Source organism: Erithacus rubecula, assembly GCF_903797595.1.
Source record: "Erithacus rubecula genome assembly, chromosome: 1".
In the NCBI taxonomy this organism is placed as follows: domain Eukaryota; kingdom Metazoa; phylum Chordata; class Aves; order Passeriformes; family Muscicapidae; genus Erithacus; species Erithacus rubecula.
Window position 1 is genome coordinate 92,760,631 of NC_136658.1, and position 16,329 is coordinate 92,776,959.

Genomic DNA, 16,329 nt, shown 5'->3' on the forward strand with positions numbered 1-16,329 from the left:
ACTCTTAAGTATTTTCAAAAAGGTTTTAAAATACTTAATGTAATATGCTATGTTTTTGTATGCACATTACCAATATAATATTATAGATTTAAGAAAGAGAGGAGATAGAAAACCATAACAATAGTTCGAGGTACAGATTCAAATACTAAATAAAAACAGTCACTTCCTTGTCTTGTTGTTTCCCAAGTAATGTTCTCAGTTTTAAGTCACTGTAAATGTTATAGGAAAAAGTAAAAATCAGCATGTAGAAATGGAGCCTAACTTTGGATTGTTTTCCAACTCAATTATTTTTAGTGTCATTTGTTTCATTATATTTGCAAGGATTGGCTTAAGTTTAAGAAAAATAAAGCTCTGGAAAGAGGACTAAGCCCTGTTGCTTTATTTAAACTACAGCCAAAAAGAACAACTTCAGTGAAAGGCTTCTTAAAGATTTAAGTATAAAAACAAAAAAAATCCCTGAAAAAAGACAGTGTCTTAAAAGTATCTATTTTTTTCTTTGGAGGAAATAATTAATATTACTTACCAGTGTGTTAGAATTTTTATTTTTACACTAATAAAACCCCTCAATCTTAATACTTTGGGGTACTGTGACTTTCCGGTCATTTGGAATTTTTAATACATTTGAGGAAAATAATTATAATATAATGTAGACTATAACCAATGATGCCCTGGCATTTAGAAAACATTTTGTGTTAGCATTTGGACAGAGTCCTTTGCAATGTGACCTGAAGACTTGTATTTTTCACCTGAGGCTCTGCTGCACTTTGTAGATAGAAATGCCTTCTCTTTCAGAGAGCCCCTCAGGGCAATTTTGTGCAAATAAGATCTTAACTGAAAGCTTTCTGCTTGGAAGGTACTTTAAAACAAAATAAACCTGTTCTTGATGGTTACTGCATCTCACCTATTTATTCTCATTCCCCATGCACACATTGTAACTGCATCCATAGGAAAGCTGAATTTTCAGGTGACACCAGGGCTCCCAAGAGCTCTTGCTGCTTAAGGAACTTGTCGCCCTTAAGAAGGTGCCGGTTTGTGCTCAGGGGTTTCTGCAGGTTTTTGTTGTTATCATCATCATATCAGCCATATATTGCAAGTGTCTATCTGAATCTAAGAAGAGCCTGAGGCAGTATTACAGAGGCATGAACTGTCCTGTTTGTTCAATGGGGTGTTTTAAGTTTTGTGCTGAAGAGTAACACTAAATATGGATGTTCCTGACTACTGATGCAGATAAGAAGAAAACACATAAAATGCGAACATTTGCAAATTATTTATGAAAGGCTTCTCATCCTTCCCTCTCTTTTCTTCTAAACCACCAAAGCTGTACTGTAAAAATCATTACTGGAAGATACAAAATAATTCTGCAGGTATTTCATTGCTCCCAGAGGCCAGTTGGTCTTGCATGTACTAATGCAGGTATCAGCTAATCAAGGTTTCTTTTTCACAGCATGACTATTCATGGGGGTTTGTTCATAGCAGTTAATAACGTTCAAAGTGTGTGTCTAGGTTTTTCCATCTGGCCATGTACAAATGAAAAATATTCCTGACTATCAGATGGCTTTGCTCTGGTAGGACTTCTGACTCTGGGACCTTGGAGTGATGCTGCTTCCCAGCTGTCATTTGGTTTTAATCAAGAGCAAAAAGCAGCCCTGCCTTTAGAGCCAGGCAGGTAACAGTAGGATCCTATGTCGTTAGCTTAGTGTCTCATTTAAATTTTTCAAATTAAAGTGCTTGAAATATCTTCTTGATTTACCCCCAGCTTCCAGCTCACACTGTGAACAGGACACAGATAAATGCATAGTCATTGTCATTGCTGCTGTTTTTCTCATGAAAATATGCTTTAAGCATGGTGAGTCTGTGCTGTGCTGAGTAATAGAGGATTGTGAGTTCTAGGCTTGTATATTCTGGTGGGTTTTAATAGTGCTTCACTCTTCAGTGCCTGACTGCTCAGAATATCAAAGATCCCAGCTGCTGTTGTCAGGCTAAATCTTGAGTATTGGTATATCTCAACAGTATTCAGTTTAGTAGTCATGCACATAGGGAATTACCAAGGACAATGCTTAACACAGGGATTTAGCATAGGTATAGATTTTACAAGTAGGCATTTCCAATGTTTATGCAACAAGTCCATAGGAAATAAGTGTAGTAAAGAATATAGATATTTTTAATTAGAAATGAGCTGTGAAACTACTTTAGTTGTTTCCTGATTTTAATATTCGATTCTATGTAACTCATGTAGATTCCATTCCATCTGTGGCGTAAATGTGGCACAGACACAGATTTAGGGTGCTAACCAAATATGCAGTGAGAAGTGCTGTTTGTGTGACTCAGCCTGTTAGGCAGAGCCAGACCAGTATGTGAAAGCCTAGGTAAGGGTAGAAATCTGGAGATCTTCCTCCCCATGGCACTTGTGCAATGTCACAGTCTGTTTCACCAGTTGATGGGCAATAGCAGAGCTGGAGTATCAGGACAGATGGCTGATTTTAAATGCCATAAACATGCATAAGGGAGCATAATTATTCTACTTGCAAACCTATGGATCTCCTTATGTGATTAAAGAATGACTAACTGAAAGACTTCACTCAGAGAACTTGCATTTTGATCAGTCAGAGCAGATCAGCTGGCCGAGGCATTGGTTGGGTAACAGGAGGCTGCCAGCTACCCATGCTTGGATGTGCTTTCTGCAGAATGGGCCACACCTGTGTGTGTAGCATCTGCTGTCTGCTGTTTCAGTGTGTCACCTGTCCTTGGATGGTGTCTTGTTTGCAGAGGATAATAATCTTGTAATGCTGCCAGGAAGTGTAGCTAGAGCTTAATGAGGAAGATTTCTACAGAAGCAGAGGAAGTCTGGAGTAAAAACATGGTTCATGATGCAAGTTGGAATGAATTGTTGTTACTAAGAGAAAGCCATCATTTTAAATTCACTTTTTTTTTTTGCTTAAGGCAATAAAAGAACTTTATAAAAATGAAGTTAATTAGACTGCAGTCTAAGGAACCACAGAGTTGCAGCATGCAGGTTAAGTATACCTATGACTCATTTGGTACCTTTGTATATATTATGATATCCTTGAGAAGGTGATCACTCACCATTTCCCTGATGTGATCCAGGAATGAGGCCCCTACTTTGTGTATTTTCTTTTGTCTGTGAGTGGCACAGATATTACTTACAGTAGACTGTGTAAGAAAATAGAAATGCTTTATGTTATTTTTTTAATATTTTAATAAATCTATAGGTCATTTTTAATGAGGTCAATTTCCAAAGAAAAACTACACTGAATTAAATGCTGGGTATTTGGGGGATAAAAAGCTATGTAGATTTATACAAAATGTTTTGGAAAGCTCTACATTTTGAGGTAATGTCATAAATTTGAATGGCCAGAGAGAAGCAAATGTAGTAATACTGTCAGTGACATAGCACAGAGTGTGTATTAATTGTGGTTTACAGGCTGCTGTAAGCTTTAGGCCTTGGATAACTAGCATGTTCTTAAGAGAGACCTAACTGCATCTTGTACACTATTTATATCTCCTTACAGATAATCATTCAAAGCCAATGGAAATTGACGGGGATGTTGAAATTCCTCCTAACAAAGCAACAGTCCTTCGGGGCCATGAATCAGAAGTGTTCATCTGTGCCTGGAACCCTGTCAGTGACCTGCTGGCATCAGGGTAAGACAGTGACTGGAACCAACTGCTGCAATTAGAGAACAGTTAGAGATGCAAGAAGCTGCAAGTGTATTCAGGATGTGAATGAGTATTCTCTGGGCTGTTTTATCAGCCTGCAGCAGTGGGCTTTTTTTAGCAGTACCATACCTGTAATACCAGCTAAGTAATCATAAGGTGATGCCAAATATAAAGAATTTGTACATTTAAGATGTAAATTCTGTGGCTCTAAACACACACAAATTTTTAGAATTTTTTTTTAATAAATCTGGATATTCTCAGAATATTTGAAGTTCATGCAATCTACTGCTCTTAGTTATTGATTCACAGTGGGGTCTCAGGAAGTTGTTGGCATCCACTGGGTTTTTTGAAAAGTATGGAGAGGGGATGCTTCAGATAGGACTTAAGTTTGTTTGGTGAGCTGAGCAGTAAGTAGGGGTTTAAGGGAATGTTGTGGTTTAGTGTCACTGGGAGGGAGTCCTGTTTATCCTCTGCAGGACTGCTCTGCAATGACCACCACAGCATCCTAAGCAGGATAATCAGGAAAGTGACTTATAAAAGCACTTTTGATCCAAACAAATAAGGATTTTAAACATATCCCAAGGCAGGCACTGGTGGAATCTGTGTTCATGCTTAAAGTTAAACCTTAACGTGAAGAATAAATTCAAGAGTGAAGCTGATCAAAGTTTCAGGAGGTAAATCACTCAGAGTTAATTAGAAGTATTCTAATACTTTTCTCACAACAAAAAGGAGAGTCCTTATTTTATTTCTAGCTTTTTTGCAAGATCATAAGAATAGTCTTCTTACCTTTTTTCACTTAGTACATGGAAAGGATTTACACTTTAAAAGGAAGGAAATATAAAATAAAATCCATGTTGGATGAACAGCAGAGATATCCAACAGAATGAAGATAGAAATTTCGAAAAAATAATTTCAGATAACAAACTGGGATTTTGGAAACCAGAATCCTTCTGAATATGCTTTGTTTCTGGAATGTTCGGGTCTTATAGTACTTTTAGCATCTCTAGTATTAAGTATCTTCATTTATCAATTTTAAGCAAGTCAGTGCTTGCTGCAGTGGATTGCTTCCCTAGGATCCATGGTGCACAGTCCTAGTGTGCATAATTTAAATGGTGGAGCATTTCATAAACCACAGTATGTGTTGCAGTGTGTGATTAACTTTGCTAAGCACAGGTAGATGGATCCCTGGATTGTGATATCTTACAGGTAAACCTGTAGCTTCAGGTAAACCTGGAGGATGATAATCAGAACTATTAGTCAGATATCTAAGCCAGAGGAATACCCTCTCACTAGCCATTCAATTAAGCTTTACCCTTTGTAATGAGCTTTGCTAGTGACCGTGGAGGCACATAAGTACCCATGTGGTTACAAAGTGCAGTCATGTGCTTTAGTCAGACTAATAGCAGTGCAATGACAATGCAAATAATTTAGATCCATGTGCACCTTGGTCAGATTGTAGCCTGCTTGTAAGAAGCAAGGTAGGGATGCAGCTGGAATTGGGGTAACACAGCAGCCAGTGCTGGTGAAGTGTAGTGGCTGAAATGGCAGAGAATGCACAGAAGAAAGTGAAACTGAAGGAAGGGAGCTGAGTGAATGATATGCCACTGCACAAAGGAGCCTTTGTCTGGTATAATAACAGTGCAAGCTTTTATCTACAGGTAAACTCCGTGTTGCAGCACCAGTTGAACAAGGCAGAGAAATTCCCTGAGATCCACAGTATGCTGCAGTTCTGTTTGCCCTTTACAAAGCAATGATTCAAAAAAGAAGACTGCAGTTAGTCTGATGTGTGAGCATCAAGTTGTTAGATTCTGTAACAGCCATATTGTGCTGCCCAGTCAATATTTTTTTTCGGGTTTCCCATCTGCTTGATTGTATCCATCTTAAAAAATGCATTTCAAAACCTAGCTATTAAATAGAGGAAATAATAACATATTTGTTTTGTTTTTAAAGTAACTAATTGAATCTCAATTAATGACAGAGTATTTTCCTCAAGCCTTGTTATACAGGCAATAGATTCTTCTAACAACTAACAGCAGCAGTTTAGACAGCAACCTGATGTAATCCTCAACTAAAAGAAAAATGCAGGTTCAGAACTAATCTGAAGCAAGCTGTTTAAAAGAAATGTAGAATGAATTACCCAACACATTGGTTTCCAGATTCAGTGACTATCCCACTGAGAGAAAGATTTTGATATTTAATGTCACATCTACTCAGTTGCTGTTTTTCTAGTGTGTGAAGACTAGCACTGTAATATATACTCTCTGGGTTTTGCAAACAGCTATTTCAAAATATAACAGAGAGACAGGAATTTCTCTGATCAAATAGCAAGAAAAATATATTCTGCAGCTGCTCTTCCCCCTCCACCATACACATAACCCTTAAAGCTGAGTATGGGAGAGGCTAGAAATACCAGTAAAGGCTATCAAAGGCATGACTGTCACCAGATGCCTATGAGAAGAATGCTTAGATGTTATGAACAGAAACATTATAATACTAGAGTGAAGTGTGTGCATACAGCCATGTAAGATGATTAACTACACTTTATGAAGGAAGTCAACATTCCAATGCAAATAATTGCATAGAGTGTTTTGGACAGGTGAAAAAATACCAAAAAGAGAAGTGCTTGGTTAAATCTCAAGATTTGGCCATTCCCAGCCATAAACACAAAGACTCATATTTTCTACTAGTTATTTTTTAATATCAAAGTTCTAATTTCATGACACATTTAAATTGTTGCAGATAGTTATTTTCCATGTGTAGTGCAGAAATCCATTACAGCTGCATCCACATTAGTAAACTGTGCCTGGGAATATTGCTAGGCACTGAGGCCAGCTGGCACAGAATGGCTGGTGTCTGTGCTAGCAAAGTGCCCTGGCTGCCAAACAAACTGCACATTGGGAAACATCTCTGGACATTGTAACCACTGAGCCATGCCCAGGAGTTATTCAGGGAGAACATCAGAGCCCTGAGCAAGAGTGCTAATTAAAACAAGCCAGAATCTGGCCAGGGAATAACTTGTCAGTTTGCTTGCACAGGTCACCATGGTCTGGTGACACAGGGTGTTCTGAGCATGCCTGAATTTCCCAGTGTGGAAGTGGATGGGCTGTGAATGTCAAGGCTGCTAGAGCCTTGAACTCCAAAACCTTTTCCAGTTGAACTTAGGATATTTGTGTCATTGTGTTCCCTGGCTGCTTCCAAGAGTGTGTTCTGTTCTGTGACATCCAGCCATGACTTTCAAGTAATTCACATAGCCATGGAGCAGAGGGAGCTGGCCTCAGTCCCAAAACCAACAGTAGGTTTCTTTGCTTATCAGCTAATCTATGCCAGCCTCTCTCACATAGAGAGGCTCTGATTCGTCTCTTACAAACCACTCTGTGCACCTTTTGCTCTCCCTAGTCAGCAAAGTAATTATCTATAAAAGCTGCTGTCCGAGATCCTTCAGTTCTGGCTGTCTCTTGGAAGCAGGAAAAGATGTTTCTAGGCCATCTGTTTGTCATAGTTTCTGAGGTTTCTATAGTGTTTCAGCTTACTGTACTCCTCATATCAGTGCTTTAGGATCCACTGCAAATTATCATTCAGAATAATCCTTTTGACTTACCAGGTTGAGGGTGTTGATTTCAGACACCACCCCTTTATGTCAGTGCCATATATATTAATTCTGCTAACTTTAAGTGCTTATTCGTTAGCAGGGGACTATTTGGATTGATTTCCTCAGAGCATCAAATCCATTAATGCAAAGTGGACAGCTATTAAGAGAGGTAAACTTGAATAAACTGTAGCAGGGAATAATATTGTAGAATCAGTGGGGCAGAGATCTTAAACTGAACATCTGTGAGGCACTTCCTTCTACTGACTGCCTAGGAAGTGTAAGCACTTAGTTTGAGACCTGCTTTATTCAGGAAATGCTAGGTGTCAAAAAAAAAAAAGAAAAAATTCCTTCCCGTAACACTTTTAATAATATCTCTTAAAATAAAATAATAAAAACCCTAACCTGTTAGAGCCAGAAGTAGTAAATACGCATTAGCAATATTGCATCTCAAAATAACCATGATTTTAAGAGCTGTAGCTGAAGATTAGAAATATGAAGGTCCAACAACTGTCTTGCAAGATTCTTTACCCAGGTGCAGTACTTTCAACCTCTGTGCTCCCAGTTACAGAATGGTGTGATTTGTCACAAATTAAATTCCACAAACATGTGTCCATCTTGATTCATGAACATACTGGGGCAGGAGAGCATGAAATAAAACCCTTACAGAACTGGCCTTCCTAAAATTTGGCAGTACTCTACCACAGTGCAGAGGAGTGTACCTATTACTCAAGTGTTCATGACTTGCATGTTGGAATGAGCTGCTTTATCATGTAGATAGAAATGCTTCTGTGGGCTAAGGAGATTAAATATCTTTCTGAATTGTGCTTGAACTGTGCTCCTCTAATAAGGCAGGGTTCACTGAATCATTCAACAGAAATCAGAATACTTTCCAGAGCATTCTCTGGACTCTTTTATTTTTTTCCCCAGCAACAAAAGGGAAGACACACAAATACCCTTGCTGCACACTGGTAGGCTTATAAAGCCTCTCTGCAGGGACACATAATAGCTTATGTAGCCTTAGGAAGAAGAAAAGAGAAAAACAAAATTAAAATACTGGAAAATAAGATTGCCTAGGCCTTGCCAGAAAACCAACTAAATAAAACTGTTGAAAACAAAACATAACCCTTTTAGAACTAGCAAATAGGATACTGTATATGAGAGCCAAGTGACTGGGTACTTTATTCACAGGATCCAATAACAAACTGAATTATTACAATGAAGGCAGGACAGTCCTGGAGTCTTGTATAGGAGACAAGCCAACTCTGGAGGAATTTCCTACTTAGCATGTTAACCAATGAAGCAGTCCTTTAAAGACTTATGTTCCCATCATTGTTAATTATCACAGTTAAAAATGTTCCTTAACTTCTGAGCCTCATTATTAACTTCGTTAATTTTGTAGCCAACATATGCAAAATTGTCAGTTTTCCAGACCTCTGAAGAAATAAGAAGTGTCTATTACAGTCACAGCTGTCTGGTGGCAAAAATTACCCTGATCTGAATTATTTTTTAATCACCAATGTGAAGAATATGTCTCAAAAATTAAAGAGTACCTGTACAGGAGTATCTGGGTTCAAACCCTGGCCAGCCATCACATCTCTGCATGAAAGGTTCACAGGAGATTGGGCACATTCTTCAGGCATGCCATCACCCTGAAGAGCTCAGAGCTACTGATACAGGCAGAGTGGTGTTGGCTTTTACAGTTGAATTGTTTGTGTTAAATTAGGCTAAATTATTGGTAAAATAATACACAGAGATCAATGGGTTCAATAATTGCTTGATCAATATTTGCATTTGAAGGCATGTCAAGTATTGAAAATTTGCCTGATATTTTTAGTATCAATAATTAAAATGCTTTACTAGTAGACTGAAAGAAAATTTAGTATTCTCTTGTGATGGATTTCTTTTTCAGTAAAACATGGCTTATCAAAGCAAAAATAGATCTCAGGTTTTTAGGCTTTGAAGAAAGACTTTTTCTCCTTGATAGTGTATAGGAAAAAATGGTTTTTTGTAAATTCTTTTTAAAAAAAGGAAAAGCTAACAAATCAGATATGTCAACAATGAAATCTCATCTAGACTGTATGAACTCTTGCAAGTATAAGAGAGATACTAACTGCTCCAAGTTTCTACTTACTGCATGTAAATGAATATTGCTTTCTGGACAAAACAAGCAATACAGGGTACTTGGTTTTGGTTGTCATTGTTTTTAAAAATGGAGGAGGGAGAGTGAGAAAAAACATCCCAGCAAACTTTTAAAGTGTAGTATCTTCCACTCATTGGCAAATTGATCTCTGAACCTCAGAGATGTTTTTCAGTAGAATAAAGATTTATGCAAAGTCAAAATAAATATATTATTTACAATTAGATAATGATAAACTCTTTCTCCTCAAAATGTTTTCTAAGCAAAGTCAGGTTTTCAGCCTGCATTAAAAGCACCTCTGTAGAAAATAATTGGTCTATAAAATAGATCAGAATCCTGATGCTGCCTCTGTCTGGTTCTTTTATGTCAGTACTTATTTTGCCACTTCTTCAGACAGCATGATGTAAGCAGCCAAGCTACAGATAATTACTGTAAGTTGTCCCAGACTAGTTCAGTTATGGTGATGCCAGCTTTAGGTAAGGAATGCAAAATGTAGACAGCAAGTGTGTGTGTTTTAGGTAAAACTGAATAAACCAAATTATTATGACAGGTATAATTTAAATATGTGTTAGCATTTTTAGAAAAGTACACAGAGTACAGAAAGAGTTGGAAAGAAAAAATGCTTCTTAAAGGTTTGTAATGCCCTGATCTGTTCAGCAGGTTTAGGGAAACGTGGTTGGATCTACTCTGGGCCGTGCACAGGAGAAACAACAAAATTCTCAGGAGGTTCAAAACAACTTCTTCTTGCAAAACTTGGAACATTTCAATAAGAATAGGGCCCTCCCCTAGGTGAGCTTCTGCTAATTTCAGCACCAAATCTCACACCTGCATTTTACACAGAGCCAGAACATTCCTGCAGTCAGATGCTCCCATTACTGTACAGGCCAGGGGCTCTTGTTCCTCCAGTCTCCTGCAAGGCTGTGATTTTTTTCTCAATGAAAACAGAAATACAGGCTTTTACACTGTTTGTTGGATCAGCATGAGGAGATTTCATCTTATTTGCATAATTGTTTTGTAGATCTGGAGACTCGACAGCCAGGATATGGAATCTCAATGAGAACAGCAACAGCGGCTCCACTCAGCTGGTTTTGAGGCACTGCATAAGAGAAGGAGGACATGATGTCCCCAGCAATAAGGATGTGACTTCACTGGACTGGAATGTAAGCTAACTTCTAAGACTGTGCATGGTTTTTAACTGTCTAAATTTAATTCCAAGGCAATTACAGTTGCTGCTCCATATCTTTCATATCTGAGGTGACCAGAAGCTCTATCCTAACCTACTGACCTCTTGTTCAAGTACTTGTAATAGACTGAACTTTCTCCTACAGACTGTAATTTTCCAGGACTGTTGCCATCTTCAAGCTTAACAATGATATATTTATATCTCTATTTTAGGAGCATGGGTAAAAATAAACTTAGCTAGCTTTAAGAACAAAGATTAAACAAGCAATCTGTGTAATACTGAAGCCTCATTAATAATGTATTTGAATCTCATAGTTACTCTTTTTTGGCTTGTAAGGGGATAAAAGCACCAGTGAAGCTTTTTCTGAGGTTTGGCTCTCCAGATCCTCTCATTTGAATTGTGCTGTGCACAGCAAAATATGTTTGCATTCTTTTCTTGTCTTGATAGGAGCATGTATAGTTATTCTATTCTTACCTATCCAGCTTCTGGATGAAACTGTCTTGCCTGATCCCTTTTTTACTTTCATCCTGCAAAACCTCTTATCTTAGATAATGTGCTCCTGCACAGAGATTACTGAAGTGAGCAGAAAGGACAGTATTGTTGAGAATCCCCAGTGCCTGGGCAGTGTCTTTGGGCAGCTCTGAGGCTGCTTCATGTCTCATTTTTACCAAAAGAACTTAAAGACCCTGCAGGAGCCTTAATTACTTTGAGATAGTACAGAGTGATCACATTAGTCTTGTTTTCATAGGAAAACAGATTAATTAAAGTACACGTACAGTCTCAGTTGCTGGCCAGAGACCAAGTTTTGATTAATCTTTACTGCAGTATTGTCCTTCAGGTGAGGTAGGTGCTTCATAAAGTAAAAGATAAGGCCACTGCACAAGCCGTCTTTCCCCTGTGTATTTTATAGTTGCACAATGGAAGAAGTTGGTGAGAAGTGGGTCGAGGAAGGAAATAAAACTTAAGCTTATGTTCATTACTTGTTTCCTGTGGATATTAGAGTAAGGAAAAACAGTTGTGAAAAAAATCGAATCAAGGAGTAAGAAAAGAGAAATTGAAAGAGGAAAACATGCAATGAGTGAGGAAGAGTTAGGAGAAAATTTGTCCAAAACATAGGACATCCTATAGTATTTCCTGTAGTAGTTCCTTACCTTCCAGGCTTCATGGGTACTTCACTTGCATTGCGCTAGTACATAAGGTAAGGAAACGTTCCTAATTTAAATACTTCAGGTGCTTCCAACTTACTTTGAGTTTCCCAAAGAATGTGAATTACCACCAAGAAATTTGGATAAATTGTACATCTAAGTTCCTGGGCTTTTATTTTTCTCTTTTTGCTCTTTATCACCTTTCTTCTCATCTTTGGTCCAGAGTATACATCTCAGTGAGCTTCACTTTGGTTGTGATGTTTTCCCCCTCTACATTATTATATATTTGAGTCATTGTTTTTTTAGAACCACAATATTAATTATATTTCCCTGTGAAATAGTCACATTATTGGGACTGAATTAGTTCTTCTCTGGATTATGTGACTTGCATCACATAAAAGTTACAAGGAAAGTTATTTTTGGAGGTCATATTCAGATCATGCCCTTTGATACCATGGGTAGGATTCACCTCCTGTAGATTTAAGCATTTAAGCTAGTCCTCTAGACTCATCTCAAGTCAGCAGAAGCAGAGACACATGCCTGCATGTTGGGTTGGGCATAATCTAAAGCAAATGAGTTAGTGAATTACTCTTCAAAGTTGTAGTTACATGATGCTGTTAATTATGGAGGGAGATTAGATGGCACTCATAAACTGACTCCTAACTTCTGCATGTCTGGTGATAAATGGGATGAATCTCACTCTTAATCCAGGTTCTGAAATGTTTAAAGACTAAATACCCTGCTTCAACAGTGTCCATACCACCAGATGGCAGAGTCAAATTATTCTCATTCTGGCCCAATCACACCAGAATCACTGGCTGCACAGGACATATCCTTCTGTGAAGGGTTCCTTCCAGAATACATGTAACTTGCTGATTAGATTCATGGGCTTTTTTCCTCCTGATTGATATCCATGAATCCAGCTTTTCTCAGGCTCTCCATCATGGTACTGTGCCAGTGAACACGTGTGGGAGTCTGTGCTCAGAAAAGTAGAAAGCAGTTCCTTGGTGGGAGATAACATTTGAGATGTTCACCCTGTGGCTTAGGGCCTTCTTTCAAGTAGAGGTGCCTGAGTTTCACTGAACTGGGATTTAGCTTGAGTTTTGGTCATCTGTTGATGTTTTATAGGTCCTTTATGTCTAAGAAGTAGTATCTGTCAACCAGAAGAAGCCCATAAAGTGTTTTATAACTTATTTTCTTTGTCTAATCTTTTTGATGAAATGGCTCATAGTGGTATTGTCCAGTATTTCACTGTATGTTAGAGCATTTTATTTCCTCTGTGCTGTCTGAAGTAATAACCTTTAGTTCAAATCATAGCATAATCTGTCTCAATGAGTGGACTCAGAATTCCCATAAATCACAATTAGTAAACCTTAAAAATGAAAGAAAAAGGTTGGTTGAAACAGATTTTATCTCATATCCACCTTTGCCATTTATATGTATTCCAACAGAGTGATGGAACACTATTAGCTACAGGCTCATATGATGGTTTTGCAAGAATATGGACAGAAGATGGTAAGTCAAACATTTATTTTTCTTAAACATCAAACAGCAGTGAGTTGTAATTTTACCAATTTGTAAAGAAATTGTAATAATAACCTGTTCTTTATTCCAGGTAACCTTGCAAGCACCTTAGGTCAACATAAAGGTCCAATATTTGCCCTGAAATGGAACAAAAAGGGGAATTATATTTTAAGTGCTGGTGTTGATAAAGTGAGTTTTTAAAATATATTATTCTAACATATAAGTATGCTGATGAGTGAGCTTGTGCTACTAATCCTTAAGACTATTTTCTTCTTCTCCAGGCATCCTGGCAAGTTTGCATTTCTTTAATATATTTTAGTGCATGTTGATTGCATTTTTGAGGCTGCATAAATGTATGCTATTTTCATGGAAAATACTTAACTTTTTTAAAAAATGTGTAAAATTCCATCTTAAGTGTGTCTCTGTTAAGGAAGGAACAGCTTCTAGTACTTTTATTTGTAGTTTTATCAGCTAACTATTTATGGGAAGAAAGTGATCTTAAAGATACCACACCTTTTAGCTCATTGATTGTTGAAACACTTTTATTTAAATAAAATATATATGGCTTCCTCTGGAAATATGCAAAAAATTATGGTTCTGAACTGAAAATCAAGCAAAACATAGTAGTTACAGCTGAATGCATATTAGAGATTAAAATGAACAGATGACTGATGATCCATTGAAACTAAAACTGGAAAGTACACAGCATTCATCTTGCCTAACTTTCAGTATCTAAAAATGAGATGCATGTGTCGTCCTTGGCTTCCTTTATAAAATTCAGAGAGAAAAATGGCACTTCCAAGGCCTGTGTTCCAGTGAGCTGCTCTGACAGTGCTTCTCTCCAGCAGCTGGCACAGGGAGTCTGGCTGAGGTTTGTACGTTTGTAGGCTCAGTGAATCCCTATATTTTCATCTCCTTGTGAAAATGGAAACTTATTACCTTTAATACTGGCTTATATATACACTGGTCTCCCAATGTTAATTCCATTACTCAGGCAAATTTACATTCTCAATAAAAGAAGCATTTCTTTAGGTGGTGCATTATCAGCAAGATGATACATCCTTTATTTATTTTCTGGAAGTATATATTCCCAATAAATTGAGAATTCACTCAGAAGGTGGTATTGAGCTCCACAGGGGACACTCACCTGTGCTGTGAGTATTGATTAAACCTGTAGTGAGCCAATTACACTTGAGTCTGTCCCACCTCAGTGGCAAGATGTGTTGTGTACTCTGCTGACAGAAAAACATTTCCCTTGTTGGTTTAATTGTTACAAATGGAGTTCAACATTGTTTCAGAGTAGAATTAGACTTACATCTTCTGAAAAGGGAAAAAGTGTTCTTTAAACGTCATAACTGAAACAAATTTTTAATATGTTTATTAAAAATGTATAGTGTTGTCTTCTAGTGCTATTCAGAGAGAATATGCCCATTCTTCATAGTTACATTGCTTCTTCTGTAGGCATGATACTTCTTTATCTACCCTTAGATTATTATCATGTAATACCTGGAAGCAATTCCTGGTTTTCTCACTGTTTAGCTCACAAGGCTCTCTGTAGTCAATAATTTTATCAGTTCATCATTTAGAATTGCTGCTTAGTGAGACAGCTCTTTGGTTTTTTTTCTCTGAGCTGAACAGTCACTAATCTTTATTTCCCTTTTTTTGGATGCAGACAACAATAATTTGGGATGCTCACACGGGAGAAGCTAAACAGCAATTTCCTTTCCATTCAGGTACTTCTTGCCTAACTCTTGTTAGGAAAATGAAATGCAGTTTTTAATTCTGTCAATGTACTTCATCCAGATCTGCCAGAGAAAAGCTTCAATCAAGTTTTTTTGTGCTTTAAAGATCCTGACTATCACAGTTTGTGGGTTATTCTCATTTCAGAAAGACACAGTTCTGTGAGAATCAGCTTTGAAAGTCAAACTGATTTTAGGAGAGGGTTCATACCCCAGCTATGTCTACATAACTGAGCAGTCCTGTTGTCATCTATGTGCTTGGATAGTACCCAGTGGTGATTCATGAAGAGAACTTCCAGTGGAGGTGTCTGGGATCTTTTCCATTTTCTCTCCTCCTGTCTCAGTGAAGCTGATTTGAGGCAGAAGCACATAGATCTCTCATGCACCTTGCTTTCACCACTGCACTCATGAAGGAACTCAGAATTTCTTAACTTTAATTTTAACTTGAAGTTCTTCAGTATTTGCTTTGTCTGATTATTGGAAATCAATTGGCAGTTTGAGTTTCAAAACCTTGCTGCACCAAAACACTGGATAGTTACTTGCAGATTTGTTTCAAAAAGACAGGAGTTGTCACAGATATTAAATAATCATGATAACAGACAGCCATTGTCATAATCTGAAATTCACCTGAGACCAGGCTTATAAAATGATGGCTGAATTCATGATTCGAAGTGGCTGCATTGTCATAGTGAAGAATTTTAAGGAGTATAGTAAAACTGAGCTTAAAATCATAAAGAACATTCTGGATTCTGATGGTAAAGGTGCTCATCTTCCTAGTTCACTGTAACTAATCCATTTTTAAATACAACAACCTTTCACAAAGTTCTTAATGGGGATTAAAAACATATTTTGATACTAATTTTAAAACATTATTTTGCACATGCTTTTCAACTCAAACTGTTCTTATTCTCACATTTACACTGATGTGAATAATATGCAGTAGGAATCTAGATGGTTATTCAATAGTAGACAAAAAGTATGTCCACGGACACAGCAAATCCATACTCTGCATTTTTGTCACTCATCTCCTCATTTATTAATGCAGCTGTCAGTTTAGAGGATTTGGTATCTGCTACAGATTTTCTCACTGGCATTTATTTATCTAGCATAACTGTTCCATAACAGCAAACTTTTCACATAGAGTGATTTAGTTAATGAAACTTTTAATCCTCTGATCCCTAACTAGTAATGTAAATAGTTGTGGATTCAGAACTTGGTTGCCCCTTCAGAATCATGTTCACTGACATGTAAGGTGTCTTAGGAGTGATGTGCATCAAGGACAAATCACCCTGTCCCCTTTTTAGCAAGTTGAAAACTCAGCTATATCTACCAGT

At 37.5% G+C, this 16,329-nt stretch overlaps 1 protein-coding gene across 2 annotated transcripts in view; it reads left to right on the forward strand.

Annotated features, from left to right (window-relative positions):
- The window catches only part of TBL1X (transducin beta like 1 X-linked), a 187,970-nt gene that overhangs the window by 157,556 nt on the left and 14,085 nt on the right, over positions 1 to 16,329 (forward strand). For both annotated transcript variants that reach the window (XM_079298889.1, XM_079298890.1), the window contains 5 exons: positions 3,531 to 3,663; positions 10,423 to 10,564; positions 13,184 to 13,247; positions 13,348 to 13,445; positions 14,929 to 14,989. In XM_079298889.1, the coding sequence (XP_079155015.1) occupies positions 3,531 to 3,663; positions 10,423 to 10,564; positions 13,184 to 13,247; positions 13,348 to 13,445; positions 14,929 to 14,989 (498 nt within the window). The remainder of the gene's footprint in view (positions 1 to 3,530; positions 3,664 to 10,422; positions 10,565 to 13,183; positions 13,248 to 13,347; positions 13,446 to 14,928; positions 14,990 to 16,329) is intronic.